This window comes from Natrix helvetica (assembly GCF_964273705.1).
Source record: "Natrix helvetica genome assembly, chromosome: 2".
Classification (NCBI taxonomy): domain Eukaryota; kingdom Metazoa; phylum Chordata; class Lepidosauria; order Squamata; family Natricidae; genus Natrix; species Natrix helvetica.
In genome coordinates, this window is record NC_138552.1 from 33,919,323 (window position 1) to 33,943,490 (window position 24,168).

The following is a 24,168-nucleotide window of genomic DNA, read 5'->3' on the forward strand; positions in this document are numbered from 1 at the left end:
GTACAAAACAGGGGAAGAGACAATTTATGTGACAATTCATAGAACTTAATCAGAAATTTCATCTGATAGAAATAACTCATGTTTTAGACTCAGATCTGCTTTTTCTCTAGATTTAACAAAACAAAATAAATCTGATTCAACACAAATATAAGACAGAAGTATATAAATAAGTATATATGCATGTCAGGTTAACTTGTACTTGAAATAAACCCATGATTATTTTAAAAACCTGGACTCTCTTGGATCCAATCCTCAATATATGAAAACTGAAATTTCCCAGCAGTAGCAGATAAGAGAATGCCAAACCCAGTGTTGGCATCAAGTCCAGAGCCCAGGAAGCTACCCCACATAGCAAGGTAATAAGCGAAACAGCACAATCCCTAGATTGTCCCCATTGCCTAAATTAATATACAGGCATCCTAAATTATACCTAAATCAACATATAGACTAACCCTATATAGCTCTAGTTCAGCTATATGTAGATAAACTATAACTAAACAAAATCCTAAATTAACATAAAGGCATGGCTAAATTAAACGCATTAGCAGCAGAATCCCTGGCCACAAATATCATGTCTTTGAAAGTCAACCACAGCATCTCCACTTCCCACTGCTATTAATCTGAAATCCAGGAGTGCAGTTCTTAGCAATATTAGCTGCCCAATCAGTAACAAAACCAGGTCCTACTCATCCTCTCAAAGTCACAGCTAGGCATGGTCTTGTGTCCATATACATTTGGTAAAAGTCTGTAGAGATTCTCAGTCATCCATGTCACAGTTGTCCCAAAAGTTCCAAGAAGATTCCTCAGCTATTCCATTCCCCACTATCCTATCAGAGCTGAAAAAGCTTCTTGGATGAAAAGTGAAATGTCTTCAAAGGAAAAAACAAAGGCCAGTTGCCTCCTGGAAAAAACACTTTTGAGACATATAAATTTGGTGTTTACCAAAAGATTCCCCCAACCAAAAGATGAAACTGACACTTGCAACCTTCTTTTCCCTGAAATGGCCCACCAAGTGTCCTCTGACATTTCTTCTCTAATCTTCTATAATCTAGTTCAATGCATCTAAATCCCTCCTCCTTAAACCATTTTACCCTTATACTAAATTACTGTACTTCTGTTCATCAAACAGGAATTCATCCTGAAGACATCAGAAACCAGAAAGATGCAGCTCTATTCAGTTTTCAGGTGACTGACTTCCTTGTGGGCAAGAACAATCACACACAAGCCTGCCTCAAAAAATCTATTTTATGTATTGTATGTAAATGGAAAGAGTTAATTGTAGTTTGAGTAATATTGATGTGGGGAAGATAAGGGATATTCCTGGGAATGCTCACAGGGAAATCCCATTTTGAATGCCCAAATTGGGCTGATCTAAACAGATAACTTCAAATTGGTTGAATGGACCATTTCACTCTTGCCTGCAGTACCTAAAACTCTTTTTCAAAGATCCCTGTAGTTCATAACAGTGCAGCAGCTAAAAACCTCTCCAAATTGCTATTATGCTTATGTAATTCTGAGTATGTAAAAATGCCATTTTGTGTTAAAAAAAAAAAGGTAATATCCAGCCCTTGGCCGAAATACATCATTCATTCCTTCTTTTTGTAGCTGAAAACACCAGATATTCTAATCTAGTTATGTTGACTAACACAGGAGCATACAGTGAGTACTACAGAGACAACGGGAATTTCTATAGTTATTAATGCAAAATGATTCAGTCAAGCTTATTTATTTTATTATTATTTAATTTATTGGCCGTCCATCTTGCCCCAGAGTAACTCTGGTCGGCTTACAATTTTAAAGGTTTTTTTAAAAAACCTTTAAAACCTTTGTCCTAAAAAAGGGAGCAATATGAAAACTATCCCAGGAAATGTCAATGAATGCATTAAGGAGAAAATATAAACAAAAAAACCACATACAAGGCCAAATCATTTAAATAAACACTGATTATTCAGGATTCTTGCCAAATTATGGACAATGAAAACTAAATTTATCTAATGGGTTACAGTATTCCAGCCTTTACCTCATCTGGCATTTGCAACTCCCCAAAGTGTCCCACATAGCATCTGATGCAGCAAGTCCCTTACCTTTGATTCTGCTTCCTCTGTGCTTTGCTCCCAGGTGCTCTGGCATCTGGTCATTTCCAGGCACCTTGCAACAAAAAAGTCCTTGGGAACATTTGCTTACTTCAGGGTGCTATCATGACTTCTGCAACTAAGCAATATTTTCACACTACTTTACCCCTTGATAAATATACAAAATATACTGGATGTTAAGCTCCTTTACTTCTTCCTGGGTCAAATTGTTATATATTTTACTCAAAAAGGGCTGTTCTTCTAAATTTTTAAAATGTACATCTCAGCAGATGTGTATAATAGTACAGTCACAAACTGCTTCTGAAATAGAGCTATTATTGGCAATTGCCGCTTTATTTATTTCTGGTTAAACATGCCTACGGAAGCAATTTTCAGGTAGTGCTCCTTCCTGTGATTTTGAACAGAATTTTAAACTCAGTTCTAAGTAGACCTACATGTTGATTTGAACACAATGATGCATTAGCAATTAATGTCTCTGATATATTTTCTTGAGGGCATACACTATCTGGATTTTATCCAGCATTGAAAAATGCCCATTAAGATAGCATCTAGCTTTAATCGGTACTTATACTGATAACAGCTCTCCATTCTTGCAGTAGGATTAATTTTGAAAGTCTTATCCTATTGGCAGATTGATCCAGGTTAAATACCCCAAATAAACTATATTTAAAGCAGTCCAGTTATTATGGCTGTGCAATGCTTTGGATTTAGTTCAAAACTATGGAAACACAAACCCAATATCGTATAAAGCAGCCACATTTGATTCCAGAAGTGTATGGCTTCTGCAGCAGAGATGTAAGTCTGGAAAATGACATGGTTGTTTTAATGAATCAAAGGTGCCATTTTCATACTTCTGCGTGATCCAAAGAATCTATTTTGAACTATATCCAAAGCAACGTAATCCTTACATATAAATAAGCAGTGTGAATTGATAAACAGATGACATAGTGCCATTTCAAATGTATTGCACTATGAAAATATTTAGGTAGAAAGACATGTATAACTGCAAACTGCAATGGTTAAATTAAATATTATTTTGTTGATCTTAAACATTACTTTAAGGCTTGGTATTCTCACATCTCAGCTAAACTACTTGTTTAAAATGCGGCTATGTTAAAAAGATTTCCACTGATCTTTACAGACATTTTAAAACATACAGATACTTGTTTTAGATACATAACTGTGCATGTCCAGCATTTTAAAAAGCATTTTTTCCACTGAGATTATAAACACATATAGTGTGGATCTTTTAATGATTCAACATAACTGAAAATAGAAATATTCCAATACTGTGATTAATTAATCTTTAATTAAATTAAAGATTTAAATATCAAAAGCCTTTACACTATACATTAATTTCAATGAAAACTTTTGTTCAAGTTTTTACTTCAATAGCAATTTTATAAAATAAAATTAAGTGAGTGGCCCTACTATGTATCTCTAACTTTACCAAACGTGATCCTGAAATCAGGAAATTTTAATTAGCTATTTTGATGTAAGAGGAGCAGAGTTAGTTTTAAATTGCTTCTACATTTTCTATGCAACTGCCATTCTTTAATCATCCTCTTTGCTCTTAGTATCCTAGTTTATCCTGCATGCTAGTTTACTTCTATTATATATCAATGTTTTGGTATATTTTAGCATAATAATTTATCAGTACTGCCACAAGAGACTTTAAAGTCGGGCAGAAGCAGAGCAAAAAATCATTATGAAAATAAGTTCAAATTGAATATAATAAAACATTAAAAGGTAACTACCATCAAGAAAAGGTGAGATTACACAATACTGTCATGCAGAATGGATCATGTCTATGTCTATTTACCCATGTAGTATGACTGTAATATTATTATTAATCTTTCTTATTATCTTCTTCAGTCCCCCCCCCCTTATTTTTTATATTATTATTATGATTATCATTATTTCATTGCCTTGCAGTAAACTGAGAGCTTCTGCACCGGAGACAAATTCCTTGTGTGTCTAATAAGTATTTAATTCAATTCATAAGGTAATATGCTGCAGTTCTAAACACCACATAACAATCCAATTACTCGCCTCCCCACACATGCCTCCCAAATCTTCTCAAGGAGATTCCCCAAACCTCTGGAATAGACATTGCAGGAAGAGAAATCCAATATGTTGGTATTGCCTTTTCCACCAGCTAACAAAAAAGACATGCATGCAACTTAAGAGAAATAAATACTGTAGTTCTTATTTCTCAGCCAAAGGTCATAATCAGAATTGGCTTTTAAATTTTGATTTGTATTTAAAAAGGGTGAATGAGTCAATCTGCAGGAGAACTTTCTATGCAGATGTTGGAGCATTGTGGAGTTGTAACAAACATGGTCAGAGGCATATTTTGTCATTATCCCAAAGTAACAGCAACATGTGGAAGGTAATCATTTTAATAAACATATTATGTAGTAATTTATAAGAAGCACTTACTGGGTAATTTTTTTGGAGGGATGGAAGGATAGGTTCAGGTAGGGCTATAAAAAAAAAGTTTAAAATCACTGTGATTTATATATTTCACAGAAAACAACATACCAGCTACACTAGTGGTGTGAACTGAAAGTTTAGGATCAAATGCTTATCCCAAAAATCAAATTTCTAGCTTTTTAAATTAAACATATTACGTGCATAAATGTGTGAGAAAACTGATTAAACATTTAAGAATATGACACTCACTTAAGTCCAAGTTGCAATATAAATTTATCCAGGGACATGTGAAATTTTCAACACCGAAGACATTGTATTTAATTATACACATAATGCTTTTAGGTTTTTGCAGATTATGCAATTCTAAATTATCAACACGGGATTAAGGTGTAAATTAAGTTCTCAGTAGTATCTGGAATAATGTCTAGCTTTCAGTGAAAGGAAAATTTAACTTATCTAAAAATAGCCACTATCAATATTAACAATGAATCAATTTTTTTATTATTTACAGGTATTCCTCAACTCACAACTGTAATTAAGCCTGTCCATTATAGTTGCAAATTAGATGGTCATTAAGCAAAGTGACCATATGATTGTATGACTTAACAACCTCAACCCCAGTTCTCTGTGATGCAGCCATTTGATCACTGCACAAGTTGTTAAGCAGAGCACTGGATACCACAGGGGAGGGAGAGGTCCTGGAAAACCTAGTACAGACCAAAACCCACCTGCGTGGGACCTCCAGAGGCTCCTCTCCCTTCCATGACAACATGTGCTCTCCCTCACCCACTCAGGATCCCAGACCATGGGCCTGCTTCCCGCCCATTGGGCCCTTTGTGCTTTTTTCAACTCCTATCCTCATCACCAATCATGCACTTACCTTTTGAGGATCTCTAGACCTACAGAGCTTGCATTGGGGACGGGGACAGGGGGGTTGAAGCAGGGCGCTCTGTCCCTCAGTGTCCCTGGGACAAGTGCTTCATCCTGGCAGAAATGTCACTTGTAGAGCAGCCACAGTGAGTTGTGACCCTTCCAGAGCTTGTGTTAGAGGAGGAGGAGTGGGAGCTCCCATCCCTCACCATCCCTGGGCGGCATGGCTTCATCCCAGAAGTGGCTGCAATGAATTCTGGCGAGTCTGAAAATGGCAATTATTTCTGGGACTGCATATGGCCCAGGGACACCAAGAGATGCTGCGGTTTGCCTTCCTTCCCCAACATGGGTCCTGGAGCCCCAGAGATCTTTGAAAGGTAAGTGTGCAATACGTAATGGAGGGTGGGTAGGAGGAAGACAGGCCTAGTGGGGTGGGAAGCAGGAGACTCAGAGGTGAGGGGGCACTTCAGCACCTTGCGGATAATTCTAAAAGCGAATGATCATAGGAGAGTTAGAGCAGCCCTAACTGAACCATGTTGGAAGTAGCTTTGGGAGGTTTGGACAATCGCTAAGTGACTAGTTGTAAGTACATCTTTTTTTAAAACATACCTATTAGAATTCTAAGGGCATATGATGGGCAGCAATTCCTTACTTCCAAGTTGAAAATGTTCATGAAAGGACTGACCTATTTTATATGCAATTTTATAACACTTTGACTAAAAGGCCAATCTGTTCAAACTGTTCCTCTTCTAGAATGTGTCAATGAATCTTTCTCTCTCTCTCTCTCTCATCTGCAAAACTCTTGAGTGAACTACATAATTCCGCTGGGCCAGAGTACTTATGATTTGGAGCATCAACATATTTAATTGGTCTCAAAGGAAAATGAAGCAACTATGGCTAGAAAGGCTCAGTTTCCCAACAATGTCTTACTTCAATGCTCATACTTACAATACTGTGCAAACGTTTTAGGCAGGTGTGAAAAAATGCTGTAAACAATGAATGCTTTCAGAAATATAAATAATGATTGTTTATTTTTGTCAATTCTCAAAATACAAAGTGAGCGAACGAAAGAAAAATCTAAATCAAATCAATATTTGGTGTTACTATCTTTTGCCTTCAAACCAGCAGCCATTCTCATAGGTACACTTGCAAAGTCAGGGATTTTGTAGGATTATCGTCAGGTGTATGATCAACCAATTATACCAAACAGGTGCTAATGATCATCAATGTCACACGTAGGTTGAAACCCAGTCATGAACAGACACAGAAACAGCTGTGTAGGAGGCGTAAAACTGGGTGAGGAACAGCCAAACTCTGCTACCAAGGTGAGGTTGTGAAAGACAGTTTCATGTCATGGCAAGCCCAACAACAAGACACAAGGTAGTTATACTGCATCAACAAGGTCCCTCCCAGACAAAGATTTCAAAGCAGACTGAGGTTTCAAGATGCGCTGTTCAAGTTCTTTTGAAGAAGCACAAAGAAACAGGCAACGCAGACGCAGGATCGTAGACGAAGTGGTCGGCCAAGGAAACTTATGCAGCAGATGAAAGACACATCAAGCTTATTACCCTTCGGGGTAATAAGAATCGGAAGATGTCCAGCAGTGCCATCAGCTCAGAACTGGCAGAAATCAGTGGGACCCAGGTACACCCATCTACTGTCCAGAAGTGGTCTTCATGGAAGAGTTGCAGTCAAAAAGCTATACCTTCGATGTGGGAACAAGGCCAAGTGATTAAAGTATGCACGAAAACATAGGAACTGGGGTGCAGAAAAATGGCAGTTTGTTCGTCAAAGGGCTGGAGAGTGGTACAATAATGAGTGTCTGCAGGCAACAGTGAAGCATGGTGGAGGTTCCTTGAACATTTGGGGCTGCATTTCTGCAAATGGAGTTGGAGATTTGGTCAGGAGTAATGGTGGTCTCAATGCTGAGAAATACAGGCAGATAATTATCCATCATGCAATACCATCAGGAGGCGTATGATTAGCCCCAAATTTATTCTGCAGCAGGACAACGATCCCAAACATACGGCCAAAGTCATTAAGAACTATCTTCAGCGTAAAGAAGAACAAGAAGTACTGGAAGTGATGGCATGGCCTCCACAGAGCCCTGATCTCAACATCAATGAGTGTGTCTGGGATTACATGAAGAGACAGAAGGATGTGAGAAAGCCTACATCCCAAGAAGATCTGTGGTTAGTTCTCCAAGATGTTTGGAACTGCCTACCAGCTGAGTTCCTTCCAAAACTGTGTGCAAGTGTACCTAGAAGAATTGCTGCTGTTTTGAAGGCAAAGGGTGGTCACATGAAATATTGAATGTTTAACACTTCCATTTTTGAAAGAATTTTTTGTTTACAGCATTTTTTCACACCTGCCTAAAACTTTTGCACAGTACTGTATACTTAAAGAAAAACATATAATTAATTAGATTAAAGGTGGAAAGTTGTGATATATTATAATAGCAAGAACTCAGGCATGTTATAGTATCTTTTCTGGCTAATAATTTTATTGAAAGGCAAAGGCTTTTGTGAACTACAGCTCACTTCATCAGATACATGAAATGGCTGGACCGATAAAACACAAATACGTGTTTTATCATTACTATATCACAAATAGTCCTCAAGATATGGCTGTAACGGGCCCTGCCCATTACAGTCACAAGTGGTAGATGGCCATTAAGTGAGATAGTCTCACTCAATGACTCCATCCCCTTCTCTCCCTGACACAGCCGTTAAACAAATGTGCAGGTTTGTTAGGCAGAGCATAGAGTGCATCAGGAGTGCAGGAGCCCCAGTTCTACTTAGAACTGAGTCCCAGCTCCGCCTGGTCCACGCCTCCCCCATCCCTGAGATACCTCATACCCTGCTTTCTATCCCTTGACCCCTGCAGGCCTTTCCCTCTCCACCAGGTTTCTGCAGGCCTTTCTCTTTCACCCTGGGTCCCTGAGGCCCTTTCACCAGTTCTCTGCAGATCTTAGGCCCAATTCAAACCCCACTGAGCCCTACACTTTCCTCCTAATTTACCTTTTGAAGATCTCCAGACTCATTCGAGGGATGGAGGGCAGGCCACAGATCCCTGGCTGTGTGGCTGCCTTCTGGATGCAACCTCATTTTCAGGGCGCCCGCAATTCCTTGCGGGTGTACCCAAACGGCATCCACTTCTGGATGATGGTTGCTGTGCAGGCAAGGGTCAAGTAATTGTGGAGCTGCTGAAAATGATTGGATAGTAGCCACATGGCCAAAGTAGAGTCTTGGTCAACTCACCATGGTTGATTTACCGCAACCATCTTGCCCCGTCTGACTCACCCCATCCGACTCAAAACATCAACTCACCGTGGGACAACTCACTGCATAACAATTCAATATAGGATAACTCAATAGAGGGACAAGGTCTTGTCTTGCTTTAGGTTTAAACCCTCTCAAGTTAAAAGTACTCAAGGCTGTGGTGAGCTGCAATTTTAGTTGGCCTTCTCTTGAGTTATCCCACATTGAATTGTCGAGCTGGCCGTAAAGAATCAGCCATGATGAGACAGATGGGGTGAGTCAACTGGGGCAAATCAGCCGCAACAAGCTGTCCCATTGACCTGAACTTCTTCCCCATCATGAAGTCTGTATATCTTCAAAAGGCAAATGTGCACTGGTTAATAGGAATGTGAGGAAGAGGCCCAAGGCCTGCAGGGACCCGGCAGTGAGGGATCGGGGAAGGGAAGGCAGGGGCGCTACAGTGTTTCTGTGGTCAATTGTGAGAGTGACTGCAGATTGCAGCAATGGTAACTCCAAAAAAAGGGTTGTAAGTAGCTTTTGGTGGATTTGTTAAAATTTCGAACAGCTGTTAAGTGACCATATCTCGAGGACTATTTGTATATTATAGACTATTATAATGTATAGTTAATTATAATAACTTATCACATTATAATATCTAAGAGAAGTTTCTACAGTAATATAAATACAACTTTGAAAAAAAGAATCCGTTTTTATTTCCCTAATGCCTAATTATAATTATCACAGCTAAAAAACACAACTACAAACAGAATCTGAAAATGATTAGCATAATTTTATCTTGTCCTTTTTCCAATGAGCTCAGGATCTGTGTACATATATTTCTCTTGAAATAGTTTACACATCACATCAAGCTTTTCTTGTCTGAAATAAAAGTTTAATGGTGGTTATACTGTATATCCTCATCCATTCAGTTTTTGTTCATCATAGAATTCCTGATAAAACTTGAAAAAGAAACTACAATAATTTATGGCAGCAATTGCTTTTTAAATATTCAAATTCATTTAAAATACAGTCAGTTAGAAGAATGTTAAAATAGTTAATGTTAACTATTAATATTTAGCAATTAATATTAATGTTGACAGCTAATAAAACAATGTTAGTGACTGATTTTTTAAATTTGTTCTCTACTGTATTTAAGAAACAGCAAGAGATCTAAGTGACTATATTACAGACTGTTTCAGTATTTTTCATAAATATGGATGTTTCCCAGAGAACACCTTTCATGCATCAAAAAACATGGCAGAAGTGAAAGAAGCAAAAGCTAATATTTTACCTAGAGACATTGCTAGCAGTTTCTTAACAACTGATTCTAAGAACATTTGACAAATGTTATATTCAGGGCAAGTGTCATTTGAAAAGTTCAGCAAGTACTTACTTTGTAAATAGTGCAAAACCATCAACACAAGACTATAGCTGTTTAAAGTGCCTCGGCTGGCATCATTTATACCATGAAAGCTTGCCCATTTCTTTACAACCAGCGCTAATGGACGTACTCGGTTCTCAACTATAAACAAGAAATAAAATTTTGACAGGCAGAACACTCACATGGTTATTCAATGAAAATGGCTATAAACAGTTTAATTCAAGAGTGACCTCTCAACTAGAGCACATATTCATGTATCATTATTAGGGTTATGGATGCTAACAGATATTTTGCTTTTAAAATAGCTTTGCCCTTCTCTATTACACTAGAAGCTCTTCCTATCTATTCTGTCTACCATTTTCATAGTTTCACCTCTAAATACTTTTTCTTAATTAAAGTGTTGTTTGTTGTTGTTCAGTTACGAAGTCACATCCGACACTTCACAACCTCATGGATCGTAATATGCCAAACACCTCTCCCCCCCATTCTCCATTGTCTTCCTGAGTTTGCCCAAACTCATCCCCATCTCATCCTGTCATCCCCTTCTTCTTTTGCATTCAATCTTTCCAAATATTGGGGTCTTTTCCAATGAGTCCTCACTTTTCATTTGATGACCAAAGTATTGGAACTTCTTAACTAAAGTAAATACAGCTAAAACCCCGAATTTCTCTCTGCCATCTCCTAATATTATTTAAATTTAGGAACTATGAGCATTTTGGGACAAAAAGAATGTTACATTAACTGCTACATAGTTTACCAGTGCTATTCTAGTCCTTACAATAATTCATTTAGCAAACGTTCAGTTACAGTGGTAATGAAAAAAGTGGCTTACAAGTCTCACACTTATGACTGCCACAGTGTCCTGCAGTCACACAATCAAAATTTGGGCACTTGGTAATTGCCATGCAATTATGACGGTTTCAGCTTCCTGAGGTCATGTGAACACCATTTGTGACCTTTTCAGGAGAGTTCCAACAAGCAAAGTCAATGGGAGATGATTTACTAAACGAATGGCTGTAAGTTTGAGGACTACCTGTATTAGAATTCTGACATGTTCTTTACAACCATCATCACGTTTGCTTGGTTTTTCAGTACAATGGTTTCTCTCAAGTTTGCATGTATGGCCCCAAAATCTTAAGGTACCAAGTATCCTCAGTTTTCAAAGGAAGTAAGGATTCCAAGAGGAACCCAATCCATGATACAATAAGTAAACTACTTACTGAATGCATAGGTTCTCAGAAGGAATGTATTTCTTATTCCTGCAACATTGTTTACATTCAAGTCAAAATCCATACAGCTAAAAGAAAAAACAAATTCAATTTGCACCAGTACTTTATACAAACAAATCCAAATTATATTACCTTAAAAACATTGATGGGAAAAAACCTCTTTTTCAAAAGATAATCTTTTAAATATTTGGCATCCCTAAAACCCTCCAATTCTTTGGCTTCGTTCCCTGTCCTGCCTATTTGGAATTGGGCAACAAACCTCCATATACTTATTAGGATAAATGTCCCACTTCACTAAGAATGAAGCTTTATTTCAAGCATTTGACGAGGGATGCTCCCATGGTGGAAAAGTATGGAAAGCCTGGGATTCCAAAGGCCAATCACAAAAAATCAGTATTTTGTCCATTTAAGTGTATCTCTGCATTCTCTTTTTGGTTAATGTATTTTATTATGTACATTATCATAATGGAAAAAATTATATCATGAAGTCCTCTATTCATGTCGTTGCAAAACACTGTATTTTAGACATTGAAGTGAGTGCCTGTTTCTGTAAGCATGTGGGGTCTATAGTAAAATTAGCAAGTGTTCATGGCAGCTTACTTTAGGCACTATTTGCTTTGCCTATGAATTCTAGACTGCACAATTGGAGCATCGATACTGAGTGGTAAACAAAATGCACTTGGCTTTTGCTCAAAAGCACTGCTGTTTTAACTGTGCTACTGCTGACACCAGGCAACAATTAAGTGTTGCTTCTTAGAAAGCCATTTATTTAAGCAGACACATCATTTATCAAGGTCTTGGGGAAAACAGATTCTAATGAATTGTAGAAGAGCTTGAACAACTGAATATAATTAAAATGCAATGCATTGATTGTAGTTGCTAATCAAACCTTTGAAAAATAGCAAGTTATAAGAAAGGTACAAAATCTGCTAGTGAGACAATCAGGAAATCCTGACAAACTCTGGCGTAGCCAAAATGCTCAAAAACAAACAAGTCATGGTCCTGTTCTGCTGAAAATTTGGCCAAGCCTGTAAACTCCTGAGCAACGGCAGGAAAAACATTTAATTGGTAATAATAATAATAATAATAATAATAATAATAATAATAATAATAATAATAATAATAATAATAATAATAATAATAATAATAATAATAATAATAATAAAATATTTATTTCTTAGCCGCACCCTCTCCCGAAGGACTCGGGGCGGCGTACAATGAAACATATGAAATAAATATGGACAAAACAAACATATAACAGAGACATATACTGAGACATACACAAGGAGGAGGTCGGCTGATAAATAAAACAATTAAAATACAGTATTTAAAAACCCCTAGATAATTAAATATAATTAAAATACCCAGTAAAAGCCCGTCAGGAGCGATATGGTTAGATCAAAGTTGAGCCAGGCCAGCTGCTTGGAATAGGTGGGTCTTAAGCTTAATACGAAAGGAGCGGAGGTCAGAGGTATTCCTAATATCCGGAGGGAGGTCATTCCACAGGGCTGGGCCCGCCACAGAGAAGGCTCTACTCCTAGGCGCCGCCCCCCGACACTGTCTTGTGGACGGCACCTGGAGGAGGACCTCTCTGTGCGAGCGGATTGGTCGCAGGGATGCATGGGGCAGAATACGATCCCGCAAGTAACTAGGTCCTAAGCCATGGAGCGCTTTAAAGATTATTATCAAAACCTTGAAACGCACCCGATAGACCACAGGAAGCCAGTGCAGCTCGTGCAGGAGCGGTGTCACATGGGAGTACCTAGTTCTCCCCATAATTACCCGCGCGGCTGCGTTCTGGACCAACTGTAGCCTCCGGGTGCATTTCAAGGGAAGCCCCATGTAGAGAGCGTTACAGTAGTCCAAGCGAGACGTCACCAGCGCATGAGTGACTGTGCGTAAGGCGTCCCGGTCCAGTAGGGGGCGCAATTGACGCACCAGGCGAACCTGGTGGAACGCCCCCCTTGCCACGGCTGTCACATGGTCATCCATGGACAGCCGGGCATCCAGGAGGACGCCCAAATTGCGCGCCCGCTCCACGGGGGCAAGTTGAATGCCCCCAATGGCCAATGATGGAATTAATTGGCTGAACCGGGGAGCTGGTACCCACAGCCACTCCGTCTTGGAGGGGTTGAGCTTGAGTCGGTTGTCATCCATCCAGATCCGTACGGCTTCCACACACCGGGACATCACTTCGATGGCCTCGTTGGGGTGGTTCGGGGTGGAAAAGTACAGCTGAGTATCATCAGCGTACAGATGGTATCCCACCCCGAAACCACGGATGATCTCACCCAGCGGCTTCATATATGTGTTGAAGAGGAGTGGCGAGAGGACCGACCCCTGTGGCACCCCACAAGTAAGGGGGCGTAGGGTCGACCTCTCTTCTCCTGCCAACACACGCTGCGTCCGGTCAGAAAGGTAGGAGCCGAACCACCGCAAAACGGTGCCCCGGACCCCCAGCCCCTCCAGCCGGCGCAGCAGGATACCATGGTCGATGGTATCAAAAGCCGCCGAGAGGTCTAATAGGACCAGGATAGAGGAACAACCTCTGTCTCTGGCCCTCCAGAGATCATCCACCAACGCGACCAAGGCCGTCTCCGTGCTGTGACCGGGGCGGAAGCCGGACTGGCGCGGGTCTAGATAATCATTTTCCTCCAGATGTCGTGGAAACTGGTAGGCCACCACACTCTCTACAACCTTCGCCAAAAAGGGAAGGTTGGAGACAGGACGATAATTGGCCAGCTCCAAAGGGTCCAGGGAAGGCTTCTTGAGCAAGGGTCTCACCACCGCCTCTTTCAAGTCGGCCGGGAGAGACCCCTCGCTCAGCGAAGCATTCACTAGGCCCAGGAGCCAGTCTCGTGTAACCTCCCAGGATGCCAGTACAAGCCAGGAGGGGCACGGGTCCAATAAACATGTGGTGGGTCGCAGTCGTCCACGCAATCTGTCCAAATCCTCGATGGCAACCAAGTCAAACTCCTCCCAGATCGATACCTCAAGACTCGCCATGGACGTCTCCATTGGATCACTGACAGGAACCCAATCTCTCCGGATTTGAGCGATTTTATCCTGCAGATATTTACCAAATTCCTCTGCCCTGCCCTGTAGGGGGGCCTCCCGCGGCCTCTGAAACAAGAGGGAGCGGGACACCCGAAACAGGGCGGCAGGGCAGTTCTCCGCGGATGCAATGAGAGTGGCACAATATTGGCGTTTGGCCACTCTCAATGCCACAAGGTACGTCCTTAAATGGGCTCGTGCCTGTGTTCGATCAAATTCGGAGCGAGAGGATCTCCAACGACTCTCTAGACGTCTCTTGCGGCACTTCATCACCCTTAGCTCCTCGGTAAACCAAGGGGATAGGGTGGACCGTTGCCGCCGGAGAGGCCGCAAAGGCGCCACCCGGTTCAAGGCCCCGGTAGTTGCATTATTCCACGCAACTACCAGGTCCTCTACCCGGGGGCGGGTCAAGGTTACAGGAGGTGGCCCAAGCTCCGTCTGGAACCTATCAGGTTCCATCAGGCGCCTGGGGCGGAACCATCTGGAACTTTCCGGTTCCACCTCCCCGCAGTGGGAGGTAGCACCAGGAAAGTCAAGACGGAGGAGTGAGTGATCTGACCATGACAGGGGAGTGATGGTTAAGTCCCCTCCTCCCAGATCACTCAGCCACTGGCCAGAGACAAAAACAAGGTCCAGAGTGTGTCCTCCCTCGTGTGTCGGGCCCTGAATCATTTGAGTCAGGTCCATGGCTGTCATGGAAGCCATGAACTCCCGAACCCCCTCTGATGCTTCTCCCATCGATGGCAGGTTAAAATCCCCCATCACTAAAAGTTTGGGGGTCTCAACTGCCACCGATGCGATCAGCTCGAGGAGTTCGGGCAGGGCCGCTGATGTATAGCGAGGAGCCAGGTATACTATCAGCAGGCCCAACTGTCTCCCAGGCCCCCATTTCACAACAAGGGATTCACATCCGGACGTCTGTGGCACAGTAGACTCCCTCGGCTCTAAGTCCTCCCGAATAATTGCTGCCACCCCACCGCCCCTTCCCTGGGCCCGGGGCTGGTGAAATGCTTGGTAGCCTGGTGGGCACATTTCCACGAGGGGAAGACCTCCCTCGTGGCCCAACCAGGTCTCCGTTATTCCCGCGAGGTCCGGCTCCCCCTCTAAAATTAGATCGTGAATGAGGGGGGCCTTGTTAACAACGGACCTCGCATTGCATAACAGCAGCCTCAGGCCTTGGGTCTGTAACTCTTGACCACCTAGAACGCGGGGGTTGGTACAAGCGACCGGGTGTAACCAGCAACCACGGTCTCCCAACCGACTGTAGGTTCTTAAGCTGTCCTCGTATCTGCCCCTCCCTGCGACCGTTGGAATTAAAGAGCCCTGTATAGGAATGGTGTCCTCCCCCTCCTCCTCCCTTCCGCCCCTTCTGCTCGCGACCACACCTGGAGGCCCGGCTCTCACATCGCTCCTGGTCTGACCCACCCACCCCCCCTCCCTGGAACCCCCTAAATACAATGTAAAACATTTGACTAAAAATCCCCTCAGCTTCCGTTTCTTCCACCTCTCGGGGTTCACAAACCCGTCATCAAGGCAGGCCCTTGTAAGAGCCAAGGGCCATACCTGCGAGAGAGGGGCCTCCCGCAGGCGGAGCAGGTCTAACCTTGAATAAATTGATAGAATATTAAAGCCCAATTGGGTAAGGGTGCAGGTAGTAAAAGTCAATAGCTGGAGGGCTAAGGTCTTAATGGGATACTAAAGCTGGAGGCTTTAGTATCCAGATAGTACTTGGAAAGAGGGCGGGGGGGAAATGTTCAAATATTCCCAAAGTGGAGCAAGGCAGAGATGTCATAAAAATGGGAACCAGTCTAAGGTGGTTGAGGATAGATATAATTACAGATGTGGGATCCTTAGTGGGTGGGTGGGGGGGCATTCTGAGCCCAGCTGTTTTTAATCTAGGCAATCAGTCAGGCCCATCCATAGCCCTGAAACGGGCCTCCAGTGGCCTCTGAAGTTCTAGGCCATCCCCAGCCGTTATTTTAGTTCCTCTCCTCACTTCTGGTTCCCCAACACATTCATCTTGGTCCCCATCCGGCGCCTCAGTGATCATTGCAATTTGGGTAAAGCTCTCAAAAATTGTAGGAACATTCTCCAGGTTCTCCAGGTTCCCGGGAGCATGGGAGCAGCCAGGCTACAGCCAAATGTCCTAGAGGAGTCCCTGGCTGCAGCTCTTTCCACACCTCCAATGCTGCAGCCATCTCCCTTTGCTGTTCCTGACTGTCTCCCTGATCTGGTCACCTCTCCGGAGCCTCCAGTGCCTCGTTGTCTTCTCTGGAGTCGTAGGGAGAACCTTGTTCTCTTTGGTGCCATTCTCTTGCTTTTTTCCCATTTTTTTGCATTTTTTTCGCAACGCAGTTCAAATTTCGCACCTTCGCGCCGCTGCGCGCGCCGCCGCCATTGCCTCCCGGCTTCCTCCTCAGCCGCTCACAGCCGCTCCGCTCCTTCCACTCTCCGTTCTTCTCCGACCAACCCTGGTGGGCTAAAACGAGCCCAAAACAAGCCAGGGTGGTCGGACTACCCAATTCTCGGCCCTCCGATGACATGAGGGCCAGCAGCAACCTCCTACCCAGTCGGGACGCTCCATGGCAAGCTTAGGAGCTTAGGAAGGCGACCGCCATCGCCGGAAGCTCCTCCTCCTCCTGGTAAGACGATCAGACACAAACATACTGGGGAATAGGTGGGATAGTGCACCTTACACTAAGTACACTTCCTTATTCACACAAGCGGTGGTTTTAAAAGCAGCCAGGACTCACAAAATACAAATATATGTTATTAGAATGTTGATAATAGAAGGATATATACCAATTCTTTGCTCTCTGAAACTGGGCTGGTGATCCTTCAAGTACCGTATTTTTCGCCCTATAAGACGCACTTTTTTACTCCAAAAAAGAGGGTGAAAATCTGGGTGCGTCTTATAGGCCGAATGTAGCCACCTGGATAGTGGTGGGTTTCTGCTGGTTGGTCAATGAACCCGGAAGCCCCGCCCCTGTCACTCACTCGCAAGTCCTTGGCGTTTTTTTGCTGGAAAAGGTCTTCACTTCCCCCCCACCCCCTTGCAGCATGCCCCGATGCAAAAAATGGTGAGATCTCTTCTGAGAAATGTCTTCTCGGGCTGGCCGGATCTTTCTCCAGATCTTCCGGCTTTTTCAGGGTTTTCTTTTTAAAAAAACACCTGTCCGAACTATCTTGAAAACCTGCGATGTTGCTTTGGGAGGGGGCAGGCGGCAGCATTTGCCCCTGCCGCCCTCCCTGGGCACCTGCAGCCTGCAGCCTTGGAGCCTGCAGCTTTAAAACAAGCCTTTGCACAGCTGCCCGTCTTTCCCCTCTGAAAGCAACCTCGCAGGTTTTCACGATCGTCTGCAGAGGCGTTTTTTTAAAAAGAAAACGGTCTTTTTTTGGGGGGGAACGGACTGTGCATGGAGGAACTGGCGGTCAGGGCGCCCTGAAGCAACGCGCTCCGAAGCAGCGGAGCCTCGTCCTTCTTTTTAAGCAGGCAGCTATCAGAGAGAAGAAGGCGCGCTGCTTAAAGATCGCCTGCTTAAAGATCGCCTGCGAGGGGGATCCCTCCCCCCCCAGCGGAGCCTCGTCCTTCTTTTTAAGCAGGCAGCGATCAGAGAGAAGAAGGCGCGCTGCTTAAAGATCGCCTGCTTAAAGATCGCCTGCGAGGGGGATCCCTCCCCCCCAGCGGAGCCTCGTCCTTCTTTTTAAGCAGGCAGCGATCAGAGAGAAGAAGGCGCGCTGCTTAAAGATCGCCTGCTTAAAGATCGCCTGCGAGGGGGATCCCTCCCCTCCAGCGGAGCCTCGTCCTTCTTTTTAAGCAGGCAGCGATCAGAGAGAAGAAGGCGCCCTGCTTAAAGATCGCCTGCTTAAAGATCGCCTGCGAGGGGGATCCCTCCCCCCCCAGCGGAGCCTCGTCCTTCTTTTTAAGCAGGCAGCGATCAGAGAGAAGAAGGTGCGCTGCTTAAAGATCGCCTGCTTAAAGATCGCCTGCGAGGGGGATCCCTCCCCCCCAGCGGAGCCTCGTCCTTCTTTTTAAGCAGGCGATCTTTAAGCAGGCGATCTTCGGCTGCTGCGCTGCCTTCTTCTCTCTGATAGCTGCCTGCTTAAAAAGAAGGACGAGGCTCCGCTGGGGGGGGGAGGGATTCCCCTCGCAGGCGATCTTTAAGCAGGCGATCTTTGGCTGCTGCGCTGCCTTCTTCTCTCTGATAGCTGCCTGCTTAAAAAGAAGGACGAGGCTCCGCTGGGGGGGAAGGGATCCCCCTCGCAGGCGATCTTTAAGCAGGCGATCTTTAAGCAGCGCGCCTTCTTCTTTCTGATAGCTGCCTGCTTAAAAAGAAGGACGAGGCTCCGCTGCTTCGGAGCCCATCCGCGGGGGGGGAGGGATCCCCCTCGCGTTCCTCATCTTCCCGGATGGGCTGGTAAGGGGACAGAAAAGGTTGTTCTCCAGTTGGGACGGAGAGAGGGACAGACAGACAGAGACACAGACAGAGACACACACACAGAGTGAGTGATTGAGTGAGTGACAGACAGACAGACACACACACATATACACACAGAGTGACAGACAGAGAGGAAGGGCAGAGAGAGAAACAGAGAGAAGGAGGGAGGGAGGGAGAGACAGACAGACACACACATACAGAGTGACAGATGGAGGAGGGAGGAGAGAGAGACAGAGATACAGAGACAGACTTTACTGACTGTTAATGAGAGTAAAGATGGTTCTTAATATGTTACATGGTTGACATAAAATTGTTCTTAAACTGCTGTTAACTTTATATAGTTGATATAAAATATTTTACTACAGTATTTGGTTCAGAATCTTTTTTTTTCTAGCTTTTCCTCCTTTAAAATTGGGTGCGTCTTATATTCCGGAGCGTCTTATAAGGCAAAAAATACGGTAATTTTCTATAGCCCTATATCAATATTCTACTGCCCAAAAGACCAAGGCGCTGACCATCACATACAGGCTGAGAGGTAGAAAAGAGTAGCATAACAGCAATAGTCTCTGGGCTTGTGAACTGGGAACATTCACTCATATGAGCCACCTAATTGGGTCTGCCAGGGACTTGTTGCCACCTGAACACTATGAGACATTCTCAACATGGCCTACTGTTAAGAGAACAAAGTAGTTATGATGCTTGAAACTACCCAGCAGTCAATCTTGCAAGATATATATATCAAAAAATGCTTAAAAAGTGGAACAAACAAATAGTTCTTATGTGATCTGTTGTAAATTCACAAGTGATAATCTTGAACAAGATCCAAGGGAGCTGGGATCAAGCCAAATATATCTCTTAGAGGAAAGCTAGATGTCAAAGAGACTTTCACTGTGAAACTTGACAAACTGTTTGACATCCTCAACTGCAAGTGTCAAATTGTTCTGTGCGCCAATTTCAGCTGCCCTGCTGGCTGCAAAAAAGCAGCTCACATTAACTGTACCTGCCCTAAGAAGATGAAGATACTGTCAACTTCTAAAGCGTTGCCATGACTATTATCAGGTTGGCATTCGAGGGAGGATTCCATGCATACCTTCGGCCAGAGTTGGATCTCATATTTCTACAACCTAGTTTGTGAATATGATCTATGACACATGACAGAAAGGAGGAGATAGAGGAGCAAAGTTCAAACACAATAAGCGAAAGCCAGTTCAGGCTCCACAGAAGTCCGTGCCAAGATGTTAGTCCTAATAAATGAATGGGTTTTTTTTTAATTTTGTCTCAAGGCTCGTATATTAATTAGGTCATCTCTTGGGAACTTCACAGAGCACCTAAACTGAACTTTTAAAAATCTATCAAGATTTCCGGGTTTCCTGAATCCTGGGCTCCCCAAGCACTTCCCCAATATTTGGGGTGCTTGGAGGGAAAATCAGGCAACCATGGCAGCAGGTGGATTATCGGGAGAAAGCCTGATTTCAACTGGAGGAAGTCAGCCAGCCCACTCCCATCAGAGCTCCACACTTCCACGCTGTGATGTCTTTCCCAGCAGCAGAAGCAAGAAAGGATGAGTACTTTTAACCCCTAAGGCAGCTGAGGTAGAGTTCCCTTATCCCAATTCCCAGATACAGGGAATGGTCTCAAGCAAACTGGTAAGGGTGGACTGGAGATGGGACTGGAAACAAGCCGGGCTCCCAAAGCCCCAGATGGAATCCCTAAGGAGTGCAAAAAAGCAACTGAGAGAGGATTTTGATCAAGCCACCCTTCATGTTGAGCGGCCACCCAAGAGAGGGAGGGACATCTGATCCTGTTGAAGGGAGGCAATGCAGACTGGAGTGCAGCCCCCCTCCCCCTCCCAATAGAAGGAGAAGGAGCCCAGCAGGCTGCCAAGAGCAAGCAACCCCCTCCTTCTCTCCGAACTAGGGGTGAAGATGACCAGCCATATCAGGGGCAAGCATACAGAGGCCAACAGGAGGTTGGAGGAGTAGGGCTGAACGACGCACACCAATTCAGGGGAAAGTTTGACGGAGACTCAGACCAGCTAGCCCTATTCCTTGATTCAGCTGATATCCACCTAGAACACTAGCACAGGGTCTAGAGGGAGAAGCAAGGGAATGGCTAGCAGCTCTCCACAAGAGAAAAAAACCCCCGACTGCTGCAAACAGTAGCAGAGCCAACAAGGCCGTTGGAGGAGATCGCAATGAACTTTATAGTAGAGTTGCCAAAAAGTGGGGGAAACACAGTGATTTGGACTGTAATAGATCTGTAAATCTATTTTCGTAAATTAATTAGGTCAGCTTTTGGGAACTTTACAGATACCACTGAAGGAACTTGCTTTTGTTAAAGATCAAAGAGACAAGATTGGATCTTTTGGCTTGCACTAGAATGGTTTGCAGATGTGTCTGAGCAGAAACAACTAGGCAAAAGGCAAAAACAGCAAGATGATGAGAAACAAAGGCTTGCTAAATATAAGCAGAGAAGTATTCCAGACATTTTGATACCGACAAATGAAGTACCATATTTTTCGGAATATAAAACGCACCTTTTCCCCCCCTAAAAGAGGGTGAAAATGTGGGTGCGTCTTACACACTGAATGTAGCCCCACCCACCCACCGCCCCCCACCCTCTTGGCCTCTGCCTCCCAGCAATTAACCTCCTTGCAGCAAACGGGGGAATGGGGCTTCGGAGGCTGCAATAGGCTATAGCAATCCCTGCAGCCTGAAACAGCTAATGATCTGAAATTGAAAGTGAAACTTGTTGTTCGCTCCAAGAAGCAAATTGCTGGGAGGCAGAGGCAGATTTTTTTTTCTTGTGTTAATCAGGCTGTTTGCTACAAGGAGGTAAGTCAATAACTCTAAATGCCTATAGAATGTTTTTAGACTTATTTTTTAATGACTGCTTTAGTATTGTTCTAGGCAGCTTAACAAAATGAAGAAGCTTTTTAAAATAAATACTTGATCTGAAGTGGCCCAGTGCTATTGTATCTTCTTTTAAATAACAGAGAATAACTATACTTCCAGAAAGCACATCAATTTTAACAGCATCTATACAAGTATAGTTATCTGCAAATTTGATGAGTTCCCCATTTATTCCCTCATCCAAATCATTGATGAAGTAGTTGAAGAGTACTGGGTCTAAAACAGAGCCTTGGGGTACTCCACTGCATACCTCCCTCCATGTTTTTTATGTACGTGCTAGAAAAAACACCTTTAATCAATGCCAGAGCACCCACTCTGTTGGAGCTGATTGACTAGTCTGAAGATGTATATGAGCCACCTCTGACGTTCAAATTTAGTACAGTGGAAACAAAGAAGTTCATCAATGAACCAATGCAAGTACCATAGTGGCCCTGTCATGCCCAATCAATAGATGTGTGAAACAGGTCACAGAGGCAGCAAGCAGAGTATATACAGAAACTATCTGTATAGGAGTGCATTTCTGGGCATGATACTGGGCTAGTGAGAGTTAGTAGTATGTAAAATGCCACAAGTTCCCCATTTTTTCTTTTGAATTCTGTTAAAGCAGTAAATGGAACTAGCTTTATTGTTTGGACTGGGTCAGCCATTGCAAGTTCAGCCACTTCTCTACTAATAAAAACATGCACAAACACAAAATATCAGAAAAACAGAATCTGAAATAATGGAATAATGCTATTCACTATAACATTTGCAACTGATTGTCATCATTATTATAACAATGAAAAAAAAAAAACAAATGACAGATTAATAAGAAAAGTCCCATGTCTAAATGAATATATGAAAAAATAATGGTAATTTCAGTTACTTGCCTGACTTTATCCCTGAACTTTACTATTGGCACTTTTGCTCGGATCAGTTGAGGTCTCTCAATGTAGCTTGCTGTAAAGAAAATGAAAGACTCCTGTAACGTCTAATATAAATGCTATTTTACAGCAGGAAATTTATCAGAACATATTTCCTATATAGTTTCATGTTGCTCAGATGTAATTAAATAAATAGATAAAATTTAATTAGTGATTCTATTGCACAGAACCTCTTAGGCCATGCTGCATCATTTCTGGCAGGGTTTTTATTCAATTTGTAGAGATTTTCTATATGAATGGATGACCCCCTTTCTGCTTGGATTATGTGCCATCAAATCATTGAATCTTAGCGACCACATAGATATTTTCCATGAGTGACTTTCAAGAGGGAACTTGAATTTATATTCTGTTGCTAGACCTTTGTATTTTTAGGTATTGTGGGTTGTTGCTATTGTATTTTACTGACTACGAGGTTCTTAACTTAATTTTTATTGTAACTGCTATAATTGTATGTCTTTTATTATCAAAGAATGTATGATTGAAGCAGCATAGAAATATCAATAAATACAGCAAATTGGATTGCATTATTCAGAAGTGCTTCCGGCTATCCATCCACCATCCATTCATCTATCTAATTTAGAAACTGCCAATTCCCTCACAAAGGAATTCTGTAGTCTACAGTATGTGTGTGTGTGTGTGTGTGTGTGTGTGTGTGTACACTCAACTTCATGACAGCTCAGTGCATTACTGCTATTCATAAAAACATGATCTTGTACAGTATTCTGCCTTAACAGTCAGTGTAAATACATGTTGCTTTAATGATTAAATTCATTAAGACAGCATCACCTTCTCTCTTGAACTGACATAAAAAATAGATCATATGCCTTAATAAACAGAAAGAAAATGTGATGATCTTATTTATGCAAGGTCCAGAACACTTCCCTGGGATTATATCCAAAATGTGCAGAGTTTGAGCTTGAAATTTCATTTATTAAAACACCAGAAAATTAATCTGCATAACATCCCATCTTAATAGCTACAGTTTACTTTGGTTGTAAGGCTTTATATCCTACTTCCCTAGAGCATAGTATTGTACTTCCCTAGAAATATAACATAGAAATCTTCATCAAAAACTTGTTTTTGAAATGTTCTAAAATGGTAAGACGTGCTACTGACAAGAACGTGCACACACAAACGAAATACATTTCAAATCCAAATAAGGGTCACTCACTCAAGAATGCATTAAGTGCATATTTCTGTTAGTGAAAACTATAAACAAATTAACAATATTCATTTCACTAAACATAGTCTAGAACTTACAAAGCTTCCTACAGAAGTGTTTTTGGAGTACACTGAGTATGTGTCTTGCTTCAGTCTTCTGATTCATCTGAAATAAATTAATGTTTTAATGATGTTTTAATAATGTTTGATAATGGAGGTATTTAGACATGTATAGAGTAGAACACTCTGAATCTTCAAGTGGAAACTTTTCATCAAATGAATGCATGAAGTGAAAAAGAAAAGGAGTAAACCCAGAAGATGAAAGCACTTTGTTCATTATAGGATAGCAGGAACAAGCTCAGAGGTCCAAGTATTAGAACAGCTCATGTGCTAAAGCTCAATCACTATAC

At 42.6% G+C, this 24,168-nt stretch overlaps 1 protein-coding gene across 3 annotated transcripts in view; it reads right to left on the reverse strand.

Moving 5' to 3' along the window:
* The window catches only part of TENT2 (terminal nucleotidyltransferase 2), a 46,452-nt gene that overhangs the window by 10,858 nt on the left and 11,426 nt on the right, over positions 1–24,168 (reverse strand). For 2 of the 3 annotated variants that reach the window (XM_081944110.1, XM_081944111.1), the window contains 6 exons: positions 23,858–23,924; positions 22,544–22,613; positions 11,261–11,337; positions 10,053–10,181; positions 4,536–4,579; positions 2,085–2,165 (listed from right to left, as the gene is read on the reverse strand). In XM_081944110.1, coding sequence (XP_081800236.1) covers positions 2,085–2,165; positions 4,536–4,579; positions 10,053–10,181; positions 11,261–11,337; positions 22,544–22,613; positions 23,858–23,924 — 468 coding nt within the window. The remainder of the gene's footprint in view (positions 1–2,084; positions 2,166–4,535; positions 4,580–10,052; positions 10,182–11,260; positions 11,338–22,543; positions 22,614–23,857; positions 23,925–24,168) is intronic. The other variant, XM_081944112.1, reaches the window with a different exon arrangement.